The 17,013-nt window shown below is 40.1% G+C and overlaps 1 protein-coding gene across 1 annotated transcript; it reads right to left on the bottom strand.

The window, feature by feature from the left end:
• Positions 1-1,298: 1,298 nt before the first annotated feature.
• Positions 1,299-3,020, bottom strand: LOC148871751 (uncharacterized). The gene has a single exon (XM_088970062.1). It carries the CDS (start codon positions 2,907-2,909, stop codon positions 1,299-1,301), a length of 1,611 nt encoding a protein of 536 aa, XP_088826188.1. The 5' UTR covers positions 2,910-3,020.
• Between the last annotated feature and the right edge of the window lie 13,993 nt (positions 3,021-17,013).

Genomic DNA, 17,013 nt, shown 5'->3' with positions numbered 1-17,013 from the left:
CAGATGGGGGAGAGGGAAATTTTTGAAATTTCGCCCAACCTTCTTGCAGAATTCAGGCATCCATATGATGGATCTCTCATCCCTTCAGCATTAGTTAAAAATCATATAAATAGATATAAATGTTTGTATAGCTATAAAAATACTTACATATTCTTTTACCCAAAAAACCTCCAATTGTACGACATCTTGTAGAGTTGTAATGTGTCCATATGGTTCCATTAGTGAAGTTAAAGGGCTAAGTATAGATTTAATGTACACTTCTATCCATCCAATTTCTAATGGTTCTCTATATACAATTTTAGTAGAATCATCACTTGATAAAACACCATAAGCTACATTAACTCCTGAAAATTTCAACTTAACTTGTTTTTAGAAAAACAAGTGACTTTAAAATAGTAAGTACAAAAGTTGATTAAAATAAGTTAAAATAGATAAACAAAGTGTAAAATAATAAGAAAACTTGTAAATTTAAGTTTTATTATTTAATATACTTTTTTATTATATTGTTTTATTCACATAAGATGTACTAGAAAACAAGTTGGAAGACTAGCCATATGAACTTGGTTCTGTTAATTATTAAGAAACTTGTAAGTATATGCATTAAATAAACAAACTTAATAATATATAAAAATTATCAAAAAAATAAAATTTGACTAAGTAAAAATTCTAATTTCTTACACTTAAAGAATTTCAAGTATGTGCCTCCCAACAGAAAAAGGCATTAAGTGTGGGAAAAGGATGAGACTGCCTATATTATTTAAAACCTTGCAAAAATAAAAATAAATACTATTAGAAAAATATAAGTCAATAACAAAATACTTTAAAATAATCTAAAAAAATAAGAATGTGTTTTAACTTGTACCCATTTGTTCAATAGCAACTCTTTCATTTGTGCAAATTGTTCTTCAAGATGAGATTATTTATTTTGTATTTCAACATATTTACGATTCATATCATTAACTTTCTCAGACAATTTTTTTATTTTTCTTCAATTAATTTGCTATTGAAAGCACGCCAGGTGAGGGTCCCTAAATAATTGTTGGGGTTTGACCAAACCCTAATAAGCGCACACGCCCATGCCCTTCTTCACCCATCACTTATGAAAAGAGATCATTCTTAAGGGATGTACTACTTCTGGATTCATATAATGATTGTTGTAAAGCTACTTCCCTCAACTTATCCTATAATATTAACCCAAAAAATGAATCATTAAATGAAAGCATAAATAATAGTAAAAGAAATGATTGAAACAATACTATTCCATCACTTCTGTAGAAGCTGAATCAATAGCAATTCCATCAAAGAGAGGAAGGAATCAAACCAGACAACTTATTGTGAGAGAGATTTAGTTTTTCCAAAGATGTCAGGTGGCCAAGTTGTGAAGGTATTTCTCCTGTGATATTGTTTTCACTAAGATCCAATAAAATTTGGAGATGAACAAGATTACCAATTTGGAAAGGAATATTTTCACTGAATCTATTTCTCTTGAGATTCAGATATTCTAGTTCGACGCAGTTCCCTATTCGTTCAGGTATTGGACCACTCAAAAGGTTGTTTGATAGGTCAAGAAGTTGTAGGTTGAACAACATTCCAATTTGCACAGGTAACCTACCAGAGAGTTGATTATTTTCCAAACTCAAGTTGTTCAGAGATACCATCTTTCCTATTTCTTTTGGGATCTCTCCCTCTAGATGATTTGATGAAAGGTCAAGAATGCCCAAATGAGTTAACCTCCCAAACCCAGATGGTATCCTGCCAGTGATCTTATTTGCAGACATTCGTAGATCTGTTAAACTTGAGCAATCTCCCCAGTTTTGTGAGAGCTCACCATACAATTTGTTATGGTTTACGTCAATGTAGTCCAAATTTGGGTACACGCCAAAAGCCTCTGAAACATTTGAACTGAATTGGTTGTTTTCAAGTCGAACTCTGACCAAGCTTGTGCAATTTCTCAAGCTTTCTGGAATGGGTCCTCTAAAATGATTGGTATGTACTATAAATCTGCGAAGTAATCCACCCTTGCATATATGTGGCGGAAACTGACCAGAGAAATTGTTTAAATACAGATGTACTGAAACCAACTTTGTGAGATTGCCTAATTCATGAGGAACGGAACCTGATAGATGGTTATTTGACAGTTTTAGCCTAACAAGATTTTTCAAATTTCCTATTTGTTGAGGAATGGGACCAGATAGTTCATTTCTATTAAGGAATAGTTTCGTCAGGTTGCTTAAGCTACACATAAATGCTGGAATGGAACCTGATAATGAATTATTAGACAGATCCAAGCTGGTGAGCATGGTCAAGTTTTCCAAAGCTGAAGGAATGGACCCTGTTAGATGGTTAGTAGACAAATTGAGATCAGGAAGATTTGTCAAGTTTCCTATTTCTGGAGGAATAGGACCAGACAACTGATTTTGATACAGGTAAAGAACAGTCATATTACTCAAATTGCCCACTGATGCTGGGATGGAACCATTCAAGTGATTTTGGTGGAGATACAAAATTTGGAGAGTTTCAAGGAAGCTGATTTCTTGTGGGATACCTCCGGAAAACTGGTTCATAGACAAATCAAGGTAGGCGAGTTTGGGAAGCTCACTGATGTGGGAAGGAATAGTACCAAAGAGGCTATTATTGGAGAGATTAAGATGGGAAAGACCCAGGAAGGAAGAGAAGCTGAAGTTGAGTAGTGTACCTTTCAAACCCATGTTTGGTAGGCTTATTTTAGTGATGCTTCCATCCATGTTGCAAGCAATTCTTGTCCAATTGCATGGATTGAATAGAAAAGAAGAAATTGTGACATTGTAGTTACTAGGAACAGATTGTCCCCAAGAAGGGAGAATAGACTTGGCTTGGTTGGAGAGACTGGATTTCCATTCAAGGAGAGCTTTTGCTTGTTCTACCATCATACTAGTAGCAGAAGTGGTAGGAGAGGCATAAGAATGGAAAGAAGAAACGTTTAGCAATAGAAACACTAAGATAACTGCAAATGATTTCACAAAATGATTATGGGATTCAAGTTTTAGGAAGGACACACAAGGAGGGCTAGCCATGATCTTGCTTGTAATTGAGAAAAACAAAGAAAGTGTTTGTGCTGTATGCCAAAGGGAAGTGAGAGTTTTATAATGGTACATTTGGTTGTCGTGGCTGAGATTTTTAACAGGGTGGTAAATTATATCAAACTAACACGTACAAACATTAATAAATATCATGCACAAGTAGGTAAATTAACAGGGTGCATGGCAACGCATAACGGGCCCAACATAATATTTTCCACTCCTATCTTTTCTCTATGTCCTTGTGTAATACTTTTAACTATTAGATTACAAATGGCAATGCATAACAGGCCCAACACAAAGTAGATCCCGTGCATGAATTCTAATTAATGCACTCAACTACTTAGGAGGGGTTTTCTTTTTCAAATAAAACTATAAATTAAATGGGACTGATACACACTACTAGAACTGGATGGCAACATCTGAGCAAGCAGAACATCTGATACGAAATCAAGAAAGACGAATGGAGAAGAAGATAATTTCTCTTGATATATCCAATTCAATAGGCTACAGCTCTATTATAAATAGAGCTAATTATAATAGGGATACAATAGGGAGACAAGGTCAAGTAGGATATAATAAGGAAAGAAATAAAAGAAAAGAAGATAACATATGTACAGCTATATCTCTTATAAGGAAGGAGATAATGATACTAATTTTGATAGAATATGCTAACATCCCCCTCAAACTCAAGATGGTCATGTATCAGTCATCTGGAGTTTGCCAATGACAGCACGGAAGCGAAGAGGAGAGTGAGCTTTGGTGAATATATCTACAGACCGATCCTGGGAAGGGACAGGAATAAGGCAAACAATATCCTCGAGCACATGATGACGAATAAAGTGACAATCAGTCTCAATATGCTTAGTGCGCTCATGAAATACATCATTGTAGGAAATTTGTATGGCGCTACGATTGTCACAGTGAAGAGGGGTTGCAGATGAATAAGTGATTCCCATGTCACGGAGCAATTATTGTAACCATAATAGCTCGGAGGTAGAATCAGCAAGAGCTCGATATTCAACTTCAGTACTGGAACGAGAGACAACCGTTTGCTTCTTACTGAAAGTGATGGTATGATCCATCATATGGACGCCAAAACTGTTGCGGAATGGGTGGGCAAATTTCAAAAATTTCCTACCTTCCTTCCAACTGGGAATCGCATTCCCTGGTTTTAGAATCAAGATTCAAGGATCCTACTTGAACCAGAACCGAACCAGATCTGAACCAAAACAGAAGGGAGTGATTATACCTGATCCAGAGAAATAATATCTCCCAAAGTTGGTGTTCACACCCAAAGAAAACACCAAAATCTGCTCCTGCTGAAAATGACACAGCAACTGTGGAACAGAACCAGCAGAGTGCGTCCTACACACTGAATCCTTCACAAGAATCCTTTGGAAACAATGAGCACTGAACTGAATCAGCATTTCAGCAAAGACTGATATCAAGAACTCTTTCTTGATCTTTCCCTCACAGAGAAATCGAACTGCAGTAGATGGCGGCGGTTGCTGAAGGAGAAGGCTAGAGAAGAAGATGGCAAATTACTTTTTCTTCTCTAGGGTTTCTGAGATCCTATCTCAAAGCTGTAGAGTGTTCTATGAAATCCCTAGGATTCGAATTCTTGTAATCCGAATTAGGGTTTCCTCCACTTGCTTAATGATTAAGAAAACCTCCTAATCATAACAGGAGTTGCCCCTAATCCAAATCTGTAAGCTTTTGGGCTCATCCTAATCTCAGATCCGCCCCCTGTTAGTGACTGATCAAATCAGCCCAGTTTGAAATGGGCTTTAGGCCCAATAAGAATCAAGTGCTCAATAGTCTTCCAAACTGTTGCACAGTTGGGCTTCTTTGTATGGCGTTGGATCCAAGCATTGATCTACACATCAACCACATGGCTTCGGTCCAGCCTCTATTACAAAGCCTAGCCGAATTCACTAGAAAGCCCAGTGAACCCCTTGAGCCCATCACATGGACCCTATGGGCCCAACACTTACATTAAGTGGTCCTTGGGCCAAGCCATCTTATAAAAACCCAGGGACTATGTAAAGATGCAAGATTAGCCCATCAGGTATTACCTTAAATGGCCTTACACTTAACCTCTCAGCCCATAATGATCAAGCACTGTCCGACAAGAGAGGACCTCTCCCTCGGCTGCAAGGAACAGTGTTGCACTCTCTACTTACATGGATCCCAAGAATTAAAACCATTTGCAAATATTTTGAAACCATACTTAGGTATATATCATATATATAAATTTTGCAAAACAAAATTCCAATGATTGAAATCAACTGCCAGCAGTTTGGTTTCCATCAATGAGAGTGCATCCCCGGTCATTACCTTTGTCCAACAAAGGGGCTGATCCCGTCACTATGATCACTCACTCAGATGAATTCTCAGACTGTCCCAACATACCCAAGTTTTGACCTTCGCTAAGGATCTCACTGATTGGCATATCAAAGACAGCCCAATCCGACACCTAGTGCAGTACCATAATCGGGTCTAGGGGTTAGGTGTAACTTTCTAGTTTTGCCCATCAATCTCCAAGGTCCAAGGCAGTACTGGAAATCTGGTTCGGTTCAAGGGTTCAAGTAATCCTATACTGCGTGTGCCTTGGGTGTCACCCTGGCGGCTGAGACAAGCCACCCCAACAGTTGGCAGCACACCAGTGTCAGCCTTGGCAGGATAAATCTCCCTAGACTTATCCAACAACTGTGAACATTTAAAACCAACACAAGTCTCATTAAGTGTCCAGTTTTAGGGTCTTACATAGAAGTATACCACACAACATGAATCAAACATGTACTTCATTTATTTACATTAAATAACAAAAGTACATCAGAACTGATTGAAGCTAAGGGCATACAAAAACTGTCCAATAGCTCCCACTTAAATTTAGGTCCAATCTGGTACAAGCTGGAGTCCCATACTTTCCACGTGTTTCTCAAACTCCTTTTGTGTGAGTGGCTTAGTTAATGGGTCTGCCACATTATCCGCTGAAGCTACCTTCTGAATCAGGATGTCCCCTCTACCAACGATCTCCCGTAGTACATGGTACTTCCTCTCGATGTGCTTTGACTTCAACTGGGCCCGAGGCTCCTTAGCCTGGGCGATCGCTCCATTGTTGTCACACAACAACGGGATGGGTGATGTGCTAGACGGAACCACTCCTAATTCGTGAATGAACTTCTTCATCCACATAGCTTCCTTGGCAGCTTCACTTGCGGCAATGTACTCAGCTTCGGTTGTGTAGTCTATCGTAGACCCCTGTTTGCTGCTTTTCCAACAAACAGCACACGATCCTATCGTGAAAACATACCTAGATGTAGACTTTTTGTCATTTGGATCCGACTGGAAATCGGCATCAGTATGCCCCAGAATTTGCAGTGAACTACCATCGAATACCAGACAAAAATCTTTTGTCCTTCGAAGGTATTTGAGTATGTTCTTCACAGTTGTCCAATGCTCCTGCCCTAGGTTGGCCTGGAACCTACTTACGACACTCACTATTGAAGCAATGTCAGGGCGAGTGCACAGCATGGCATACATGATGCTCCCTACGGCTAAGGCATAGGGAACGTCTTTAATGCCCTCAATCTCCTCAGAAATCTTGGGAGACATCTTCTTGGAGAGAGTAACTCTGTGCCTGAAAGGAACGTTTCCTTTCTTGGAGTTCTCTATGTTGTACCTTTTGTCAATTTTGTCAATGTAAGCAGCCTGGGATAATCCAATTATCCGCTTCGACCTATCTCTATAGAGTCGAAGACCCAGTATATAGGAAGCTTCTCCAAGATCTTTCATGGAGAACTGCTACGAAAGCCACACCTTGACCGAAATCAACATTCCTACATCATTCCTAATGAATAGGATATCGTCCACATACAACACCAAGAAGGTGACCTTATCCCCACTAGACTTTCTGTAAACACAGGGCTCATCCGGATTCTGCTCAAAGTCAATCGATTTGATGGCAGAGTCAAAATGGATGTTCAAACTCCTAGAAGCTTGCTTAACTCCATATATGGATCTATTAAGTTTACATACCATGTGTTCCTGACCAGCAGCAATGAAGCCTTGCGGCTGCTGCATATAGATGTCTTCACTAAGATCTCCATTCAGGAATGCGGTTTTGACAACCATTTGCCAAATCCCGTAGTCATGGTATGCTGCTACAGCTAACAGGATCCTAATGGATTTAAGCATGGCCACGGGCGAAAAGGTTTCCTCATAGTCGATGCCTTCTTTCTGAGTATACCCTTTTGCCACCAAAAGAGTTTTGTAGGTCTCAATCTTGCCATTGGGGCCCTTCTTCCTCTTATAGATCCATTTGTAACCAATTGCTTTTATCTCGAAGGGCAGATCTACTAGAGTCTAGACCCCATTGCCCTCCATCGAGTCCATCTTAGCTCTCATGGCCTCCACCCACTTCTGGGAATCTATGTCCAACATAGCTTCCGCATAAGTCATGGGATCCTCCTCACTAGTCAAGGCTTCCACCAAGTAACTATCCTGGTCATAACCATTACGGACTGGTGGCCTAGATACCCGGGTGGATCTTCTAGGTTGGTCACTACCTAGAACTTGCGGGGCATCTCCCACTGCTCTTGAGCTCTCCTCATCAAGAACTATTTCCTGACGATGAGTGTCCAAGATATAATCCGTCTCTAAGAATATGGCATTTCGACTGCAGAACGCTTTCTGCTCACTTGGGTCATAGAAAAGATAACCCACCGAATCCTTTGGGTATCCTACAAATAGGCAACGGCTGGTCTTGAATTCCAACTTGTCCGCAATCGTTCTTTTAACGTGTGCAGGACAACCCCAAATCTTCAAGTGTCTGACACTTAGTTTCTTTTTGGTCCACAGTTCGTATGGAGTTTTTGGAATTGATTTGGTTGGAACCTGATTCAGCACGTAAATTGCGGTCTCTAACTTATATCCCTAAAAGGATGTGGGCAATTCCAAGCATGTGAGAAGTGACCAGACCATGTCTAGCAATGTCCTATTCCTCCTTTCTGAAACACCGTTAAGCTAGGGTGTTACAGGAGGATCCAACTGTGAGATAATCCTATTGACCTTCAAGTAGTCCCTGAATTCGTCAAAGAGATACTCACCACCTCGATCTTATCGAAGGACCTTAATTTCTCTCCCTAACTGTTTCTCGACCTCTTGTCTGAACTCTTTGAACTTTTCAAAGGATTCAGATTTATGTCTCATTAGGTACATGTAACCATATCGTGAGAAATCATCAGTAAAGGTGATGAAAATACACGTGTTGGTTGCGGGTTCTAACACTCAGGGGACCACATACATTAGTATGTATAAGGTCAAGTGTGCCTATACATCTTTCAGGCTTACCGTTAAATGACCTCTTTGTCATCTTGCCTCTGAGGCAAGGCTCACAAGTGGAAAGGTTTTCTATGGCTAGAAAACCTAAAGGACCATCCTTTACCAATCTTGTGATTCGGTCAATACCGATGTGGCCAAGTCGGTAATGCCACAGGCACGTGGGACTGACTATGTCACGAGTCCATTTCTTGGGGATTTCGACCGACGTAGTTTTGGTTAAGTTAGTTTATAGAGAAGGATGTAGAACATAGAGACCATTCTCCAGTTCCCCGCATGCGATGAATTTGTTGTTCCTTTTGATAGTAATCACATTACTAAAAGAGACAGTATATCCATCCACACACAGTTTAGAAACAGAAATCAAATTTTTTCTTAGATTTTGTACATAAAGACAGTCTTTCAATACAAGAATCCCTTCTCTAAAATTTAATTCTATGGTTCCTATCGCCATAGTTGCAACACTTGCAGAAGTCCACAAGTAAAGTGTCACCTCTCCTTCACCCAGCCTTCTGCTTACTTTGAACCCCTGTAGTGAGTTACATGCATGAGTTGAAGCCCCGGAGTCAATACACCAGGACATAGAAGTTACTAATAAATTAGTTTCCATGACACAAGTTTCGAAAGTACCTTTCTTAGATTCTAGGTAGGCAGGATAACTCCTCTTCCAGTGGTCGGCCGGCTTACAAAAGTGACAGGCATTGGATGCCTTGTCTTTCTTTTGTTTCTTAGATTTGGTGGTCTTCTTCTGAGGCTTTCTCTTTGCCTTCCTCTTCTTACCAGATTTTTCAGCTTCAATAAGCATGGATATTGCCTCATCCTTTCTTATTAATTCCTTAACTCTTTGCAACATATTGTTGAGCTCTTGGACGCTGACATTTAGCTTGTTCATATTATAATTCATAATGAACAGGTTGAAGGACGGAGGTAGAGAGTTGAGAATAGCATCGATCTGTGTGACCAGATCTAGCCCGGAACTAAAGGCCTCCAGCTTGTTTATGTAGCCCATCATCCGAAGACAATGGTCATGCACTCGCTGCCCCTTAGTCATCTGTGCAGTTATGAACTGTTTCAGGACCTTTTGTCGAGTAAAACGATTCTACTCTTCGTATATAGTCTTCAGACTATCCAATATGTCTTTAGCGAGTTCGATCTGATCGAACTACCTCTATATTGGATTGTCCAAAGAGGCTATGATATAGCAGCGGGCCAGGGAGTTTACATCCTCCCATTCTTGGTATTCTCTCCTTCGGGCCTCAGAAGCTCTATCCCTCGAACGATCCGGAGCAGGATTTTTAGCCACCTTATCCAGTTTTTCTGAAGCCAGGACCAGCATAAGGTTTCTGTACCAGTCGGCATAATTGGGTCCCTTAAGCTTGTTGTCATCAAGCAACTTAGCAAATTGTTCGTTTGCCATTTTATGGTAAAACAGCAAAACGTTAGTCCACAACCTTGGTTTGATTCATGTTACCCACATAGATATGGCTTTTAATCTATGTTCCATTTCCATTTGTTCATCTCTGAGATTTCCATCCTATCTCAGTGACGGAGATGACGAAATGTCTCTAGAAATGTGGAAAATCACATAGGGTGTATGGAGCCAACTATTTCAATTGCATAACCCCACCACCTTTCTACGACGGATCACATCCACTCATCATATGAGTTTCCCTTTGGCCTCTGTCAGACAAGGCTCTGAGCCATTTTTAGGTAAGCCTTTCTATCCAGTGAGTGCTCACCCATCATATTCAGGTTATGCTAAGCTACCGTGAGAGAGTTCCCATTTTTGGGTGAAGCCCCTCCCACATCGGTCTATGACAACCCTATCATCTTATGAAACACTCTGATAGACCCAACAACAAATTGATAGCCCAATTTTATGGTGTGTTTCATCATTACTGAAAGACCAATCATCGTGCTAATGATGGAAGGCCTTTAGAGAGTCCATCATATGGATCTCCCTATCACATGCACTCATATTACCGGAGGGAACAAAATTATGCCCTAGTTCTAATTTAGGTCAAACCAAAGTGGCTCCCATTGACTTTCATAAAGTCAGATTTTTGGTGGGCCTAAATCGGCTAGGGTTTCTGCACACGTCCCTTTTCAGGGTTGTAGGGCCCACCATGCAAGGAGGGGTCATCCAATGACCTTAGGGGACACCATGGCAATGATGTGCATTCAGCCATGGTGTGCGCAAGAGCCACTAACGAAACATCATGGGCCAAGTGCTTATGGCCCATGGTCGCAGCACATTAAACATCCACACATCACATGATATGGAAGAATTGATCCAATCAATCACTAGCTATAAAGCCTATTAATCAGCCCAACAAAAACACAATATTAACAATTAATATCATCTAGGTATATGGGCTGAATAGAAGTTAGCAGTTCAGCTCATATAGTTATTCTCACAAAAGTGGGCTTTTGTAGTTTTAACTCTTTAAAACTGGGCTTTACAGGTTAGGCCGAATTAATCCCTACAATTGAACATCAGATTTGGGCCTAAAAGTGTGAGAAATCTGGACTAAAAACAATCCATTTATGAACTCTAGATTCGGTTCAAACAGATTTGATCCAATCTTGTTCGAGATGGTCTGAAACTGATTTTCAATTCAAGAATTAACTCAGGAAAGATCTGAAATTAATATTTCTGATTTTAGACAATCATAAATCAGACATGGACTGTTTGCACCACCTGCAAAGCAGTGGTTAGTCACTAGGGTTGCAGTTTCATAAACTGCAAAACCTAGAATGCGATCCCTCCATCTGCAAATCTCCAGCGCTTCCGTCTTCTTCAATCAAGAAAATAAAATAAAATAGAAATCCTATTTCTATTAATTAATTACATCCTTGATTGAATCCTATACATTCAGTCCAGAAAAATAAAAAAAAATATTTTACAGACTAAATTGAATAGAAATTACAAAAAGAGAATGCGTAGACAATCTACGCCAAATCTGCACTTCGATCTCCAGGTACGAACAGTCCATTAAATTAAGAAATAAATAAAGAATAGTTCTAAATAAATTTCAGATTTAACAAAATTAATTTCAGATCAATTGCCCTCAACAAGAAACAGTTTCTTGAAACAAAACAGCAATCTACGCAATGCCCGGATAGAACAGCTTCTACCGAATTGCATAGGTTCAGATCCGATCTTTTGGTTCAAGATTTGAACCTGTGGCTCTAATACCACTAAAAGTGATGGTAGGATCCACCATATGGATGCCAAAACTGTAGCGGAATGGGTGGGTGAATTTTAAAAATTTCTTACCTTCCAACCGGGAATCACATTCCCTGATTTTAGAATCGAGATTCAAGGATCCTACTTGAACTAGAACCGAACCAGATCTGAACCAAAAGAGAAGGGAGTGATTATACCTGATCCAGAGAAATAATATCTCCCAAAGTTGGTGTTCACGCTGAAAGAAGATACCAAGATCTGCTCCTGCTGAAGATGACACAACAACTGTGGAACAGAACCAACAGAGTGCGTCATACATACTGAATCCTTCACAAGAATCCTTTGGAAACAATGAGCACCAAACTAAATCAGCCTTTCAGCAAAGACTGATATCAAGAACACTTTCTTGATCTTAACATCACAGAAAAATCGATCTTCAGTAGATGGCGGCAGCTGCTAAAGGAGAAGACTAGAGAAGAAGATGGCGAACTGCTTTTTCTTCTCTAGGGTTTCTGAGATCCTATCTCAAAGCTGTAGAGTGTTCTGCGAAATCCCTAGGATTCAAATTCTTGTAATTCGAATTAGGGTTTCCTTTACTTGCTTAATGATTAAGAAAACCTCCTAATCATATCAAGAGTTGCCCCTTATCCAAATCTGTAAGCTTTTGGGATCATCCTAATCTCAGATCAGCCCCCTGTTAATGACTGATCAAATCAGCCCAGTCCGAAATGGGCTTTAGGCCCAATAAGAATCAAGTGCTCAATAGTCTTCCAAACCGCTGCCCAGTTGGGCTTCTTTGTATGGCGTGGGACCCAAGCATTGATCTACACACCAGCCACATGGCTTCGGCCCAACCACTGTTACAAAGCCTAGCCGAATTCACTGAAAATTCCATTGAATCCCTTGAGCCCATCACATGGACCCTATGGGCCCAACACTTACACTAAGTGGTCCTTGAGCCAAGCCATCTTATAAAAATCTAGGGACTGTGTGCAGATGCAAGATTAGCCCATCAGGTATTATCCTAAATGTTCTTACACTTAACCTCTCAGCCCATAATGATCAAGCACTGCCCGACAAGAGAGGACCTCTCCCTTGGCTGCAAGGAACAGTGATGCACTCTCTACTTACATGGATCCCAGGAATTAAAACCATTTGCAAATATTTTGAAACCATACTTAGGTATATATCATATATATAAATTTTGCAAAACAAAATTCCAACGATTGAAATCAACTGCCAGCAGTTTGGTTTCCATCAAAGAGAGTGCATCCCCGATCATTACCTTTGTCCGACAAAGGGTCTGATCCCGTCACTATGATCACCCACTCAGATGAATTCTTAGACTGTCCCAACATACCCAAGTTTTGACCCCCACTAAGGATCTCACTAATTGTCATATCAAAGATAGCCCAATCCGACACCTAGTGCAATACCATAATCGGGTCTAGGGGTCAGGTGTAACTTTCCAGTTTTGCCCATCAATATCCAAGGTCTAGGGCAATACTGGAAAATCTGGTCTGGTTCAAGGGTTCAGGTAATCCTACACTGCATGTGCCTTGGGTCTCACCCTGGCGGCTGAGATAAGCCACCCCAACAGTTGGCAGCACACCAGTGTTAGCCTTGGCAGGATAAATCTCCCCAGACTTATCCAACGGCTGTGAACATTTAAAACCAACACAAGTCTCATTAAGTGTCCAGTTTTAGGGTCTTACATAGAAGTATACCACACAACATGAATCAAACATGTACTTCATTTATTTACATTAAATAACAAATGTACATCAGAACTGATTGAAGCTAAGGGCATACAAAAACTGTCCAACACTTACTATGCCACAACCCTGAGAGGCCTTTCGGATGAACAAGGCATGATCATAAGTGCTAGATTGAAAACCAAACTGACAAACAGTAGAGCTGAATTTGGAGAACCATGCTCGAGGCACCTGCTTAAGTCCATATAGAGCCTTACGGAGACGACAAACCTGATTAGGGAGATGATCATAACCATGAGGGGGCTGCATATAAATCTCTTCAGAAAGATCACCATTGAGAAAAGCATTCTTTACATCCATCAGAAATAACTACCAGTGCTTAGCTGCAGCAATCGCAATAAGACTGCGAACAGAAGTGAGATGGGCTACTGGGGCAAAAGTCTCATCATAATCAATGCCATACTCTTGTGTGAACCCTTTAGCTACCAATCTAGCTTTATACCTTTCAACTAAACCATCTGCCCAAGTCTTGATTTTGTAGACCCATTTGCAACCAATCACGGATTTATCTGGAGGCATGTAAACTAAATCCCAAGTATGAGTGCTTGTAAGAGCTTGAATTTTTTCTGCCATTGCTTTCTGCCATAGAGGGTCAGTACTAGCCTCGCGATAAGTACAAGGCTCATATAAAGATACAATGGTAGAATAACAATGAAAATCACGAAGAAGAATGGAAGGTTTAGTGACCCTACCAGAGTGACAGAGTGAAACATCAGAATGAGTAGGGTCGAATTCATCAGAAGGAATCAAGGGCTCAGAAGAAGGCAGAGCTGGAGGGTCCATAGCCAAGGTAGATGCATCAGGAGAGGTTGTAGGTTGTGCAGTACTGTTAGAGCTATCAGAGGAAGAAGTAGTCGGACCTGCAGGTAAATCATCAGAAAAAAATGAGATAGTAGGATCAGTAAAAAAATGTGAAGATGTCGTGGTAACTTGAAATGGGGAGAGACTGGAGAACATTTTGTGTTCCCAAAAGGTAACATGACAAGATATGCGAAGTCGTTGGGAAAGAGAATCCCAAAACCAATATCCTTTATGTTCAATATCATACCCAAGAAAACAACATAGACGTGCTTTTGGTTCCAATTTAGTATGTTCATGAGGTTGTAATAGAACAAAACAAGCACAACCAAATACACGAAGAGACTGGTAATCAGAGCAATGGCTATACAATCGTTCATAAGGAGAAATGTTACCAATAATAGGAAAAGGAATGTGATTATGGTATAAACAGCAGTGAGGACTGCTTTCCCCCAAAAATGTTCTGGACAAGAGGAAGAGATTAAAAGAGCTCGAACAATATCAAGAATATGCCTATGTTTTCATTCTGCACGCCCATTTTGTTGAGAGGTACCGGGACAAGATCTATGAATGATAGTTCCATTTTGTGAAAGGAATTGGATAAGGATAGAATCTCTATATTCTATGGCATTATCAGTGCAAAAAATCTTGATGATAGAGGAAAATTGAGTTTTGATCATGGTGGCAAATTGAATATAAATTGCAGGTAATTCAGATTTATTACGCCTGAGATAAATCCATGTATATTGAGAGAAATCATCAACGAATATCACAAAATAGCATGAACCACCTATGGTATTATGAGGCGAAGGGCCCCAAATATCAGAATGAATAAGATCAAAAGGTGCAAAAGAAACAAAATCACTTATATCAAAAGGCAAAGCATGATGTTTTGAAAGAGGACATGAAACACAATCAAAGTGTGTTGGTTTAACAGGACCCAAACATCCATTAGAAATTAAAGATCCTAATTTAGAGGTAGAAATGTGACCAAGGCGAGAATGCCAGACACTAGAGGTAACAGCAGCAGCAAGAGATGGTAATTGAAGAGATGATAGCTCAAATAGTCTCCCAACCTTATGGCCTATCCCAATGATCTTCCCTGTCCATGGATCCTGTACAGTACAACCACGACTTGAGAAATGTATTTCAAAACCAAATTCACATAATTGCCCAACAGATATAAGATTTAGAGATAATTGAGGTACCAAAAAGGTGTTAAGAAGTAACAAATGAGATGTTGAAATAGTGCCTATGCTTTTGATAGTTAAGGTGGAACTATCGGTAGTATGAACATTTGGTGCAATAGAAGGATGTGACTTGGAAGTGAACAGTGATGAATTGGATGTCATATGATTGCAACAGGAAGAATCAAAATACCATGATGAGGTAGTACCTGGAATGATAGACAAGACAGAATTAGAAGGCATACCAGAATCAAGTTGGAGCTGGTGAAGAAGAGCTTGAAGTTCTCTAAGAGAAAAATTTTGGAGAGGTGTTATCAGAAGAATTCTCTGTGGCAGCAGCTGCAGTAAAACTAGAAGCCTAAGAACCCATGGATGAGGACTTCTGTCCAGATGCCTTTTTGGCTTGCAAGCGGCAGCACTCAGAAATAGTGTGACTAGTCATCTTGCAGTAATTGCAAAAAGTCCATTTTGAAGATTTAGTTGAAGAAGTAGCAAACGTACCCGGAGTAGCAAGAATAACATCAGTAGATAATAAGGATCGCTCTTCTTGAAGTGTTTTTAGATGAGTTTCTTTAGAAAGCAAATCTTTGATCGCAACTTCAAGAGAAGGCAATGGGCTACGATGAAGTAGAGTACCACTAATAGGTTCATACTCATCCCTGAGAGTCATTAGAAGATGCCAAACACGTTGACGACCACAAAGCTTGGAATAAGTAGTAGCTGCAAAAGTACTATCCTACTCAGGTTCACACTGTGCTAACTGATCCCAAAGAACTTGTAATTTAGAGACATAACTGTGAATGGTCTATCCAGGTTGCCGCTTCATATGGTGAAGATGCCTATAAAGCTGAAATTGATGCACATCATCAGAAATAGAATAATGGGCTTGTAAGAAATCCCATACCTCTTTAGGAGAGTCATATATGCGGAATTCCAACTTGATGCTTGTATTACAAGTATTGCGAAACTAGGTCAATATTTGATGATTTTTCCCATCTCATTTTTCTATTCGTTCAGCAAATTTATCTTCTGTTTCATCAGCAATTTTAGTAGGTTTGGGAATCTCACCAGTCACATATCGCCATAGAAGGCATCCCTTGAAAAAACTGCACATCTCTTGGGACCATAAATCATAGTTTGAGCCATCGAAGGTAACAGTGATGGGATGAGAGATATGCTGAGCAGCTTCAGATGAATCCATGAGGAGAAACACAAATCTTTGGAGCAACATGAATCATGGGAAAATACTGACCTTAAAAAAAACTTCGCAGAATCCCTAATGTCTTCTTCGTTGGGGTAGCCTCAGTTCTGGTACACGCAGATGCTGACAAAGGTTCTGCACCTACGTAACCTTCCTTTCTAATTCGCAGACCACAAGATGTGAACCGTTGGTTTAAGCAGGGCTTGTCTGGCTTAAGCAGAAAAAAGGAACGCAGCACACCTAACGCAACACACCTACAAGCACATCGGGAAGTAGGTCTCATGCGCGAATGAGATCACCGGTTTGGTACTTCTTGAGGAAGCTCAAGAAGTTCTGACGAAGAGGAAATTCGACTACGTCAATCAACGAAATGACCGGATTTCTTCCAAGAGGAAATTTGACAACTATGGTTCTTTTGACGAAGATTTATGTGACTTAGTCTCCATAAGAATGAAGAGAG

Source organism: Nelumbo lutea, chromosome 2 (genome assembly GCF_056320005.1).
Source record: "Nelumbo lutea isolate HS-2025 chromosome 2, American lotus-T2T, whole genome shotgun sequence".
In the NCBI taxonomy this organism is placed as follows: Eukaryota; Viridiplantae; Streptophyta; class Magnoliopsida; order Proteales; family Nelumbonaceae; genus Nelumbo; species Nelumbo lutea.
The sequence above is the reverse complement of the archived record's forward strand: the minus strand, read 5'-3'. Positions and strand labels throughout refer to the sequence as shown.

Excerpts from the sequence above, each read along its gene's own strand:
- LOC148871751 (XM_088970062.1), bottom strand. The coding sequence starts at position 2,909 with ATGATGGTAGAACAAGCAAAAGCTCTCCTTGAATGGAAATCCAGTCTC.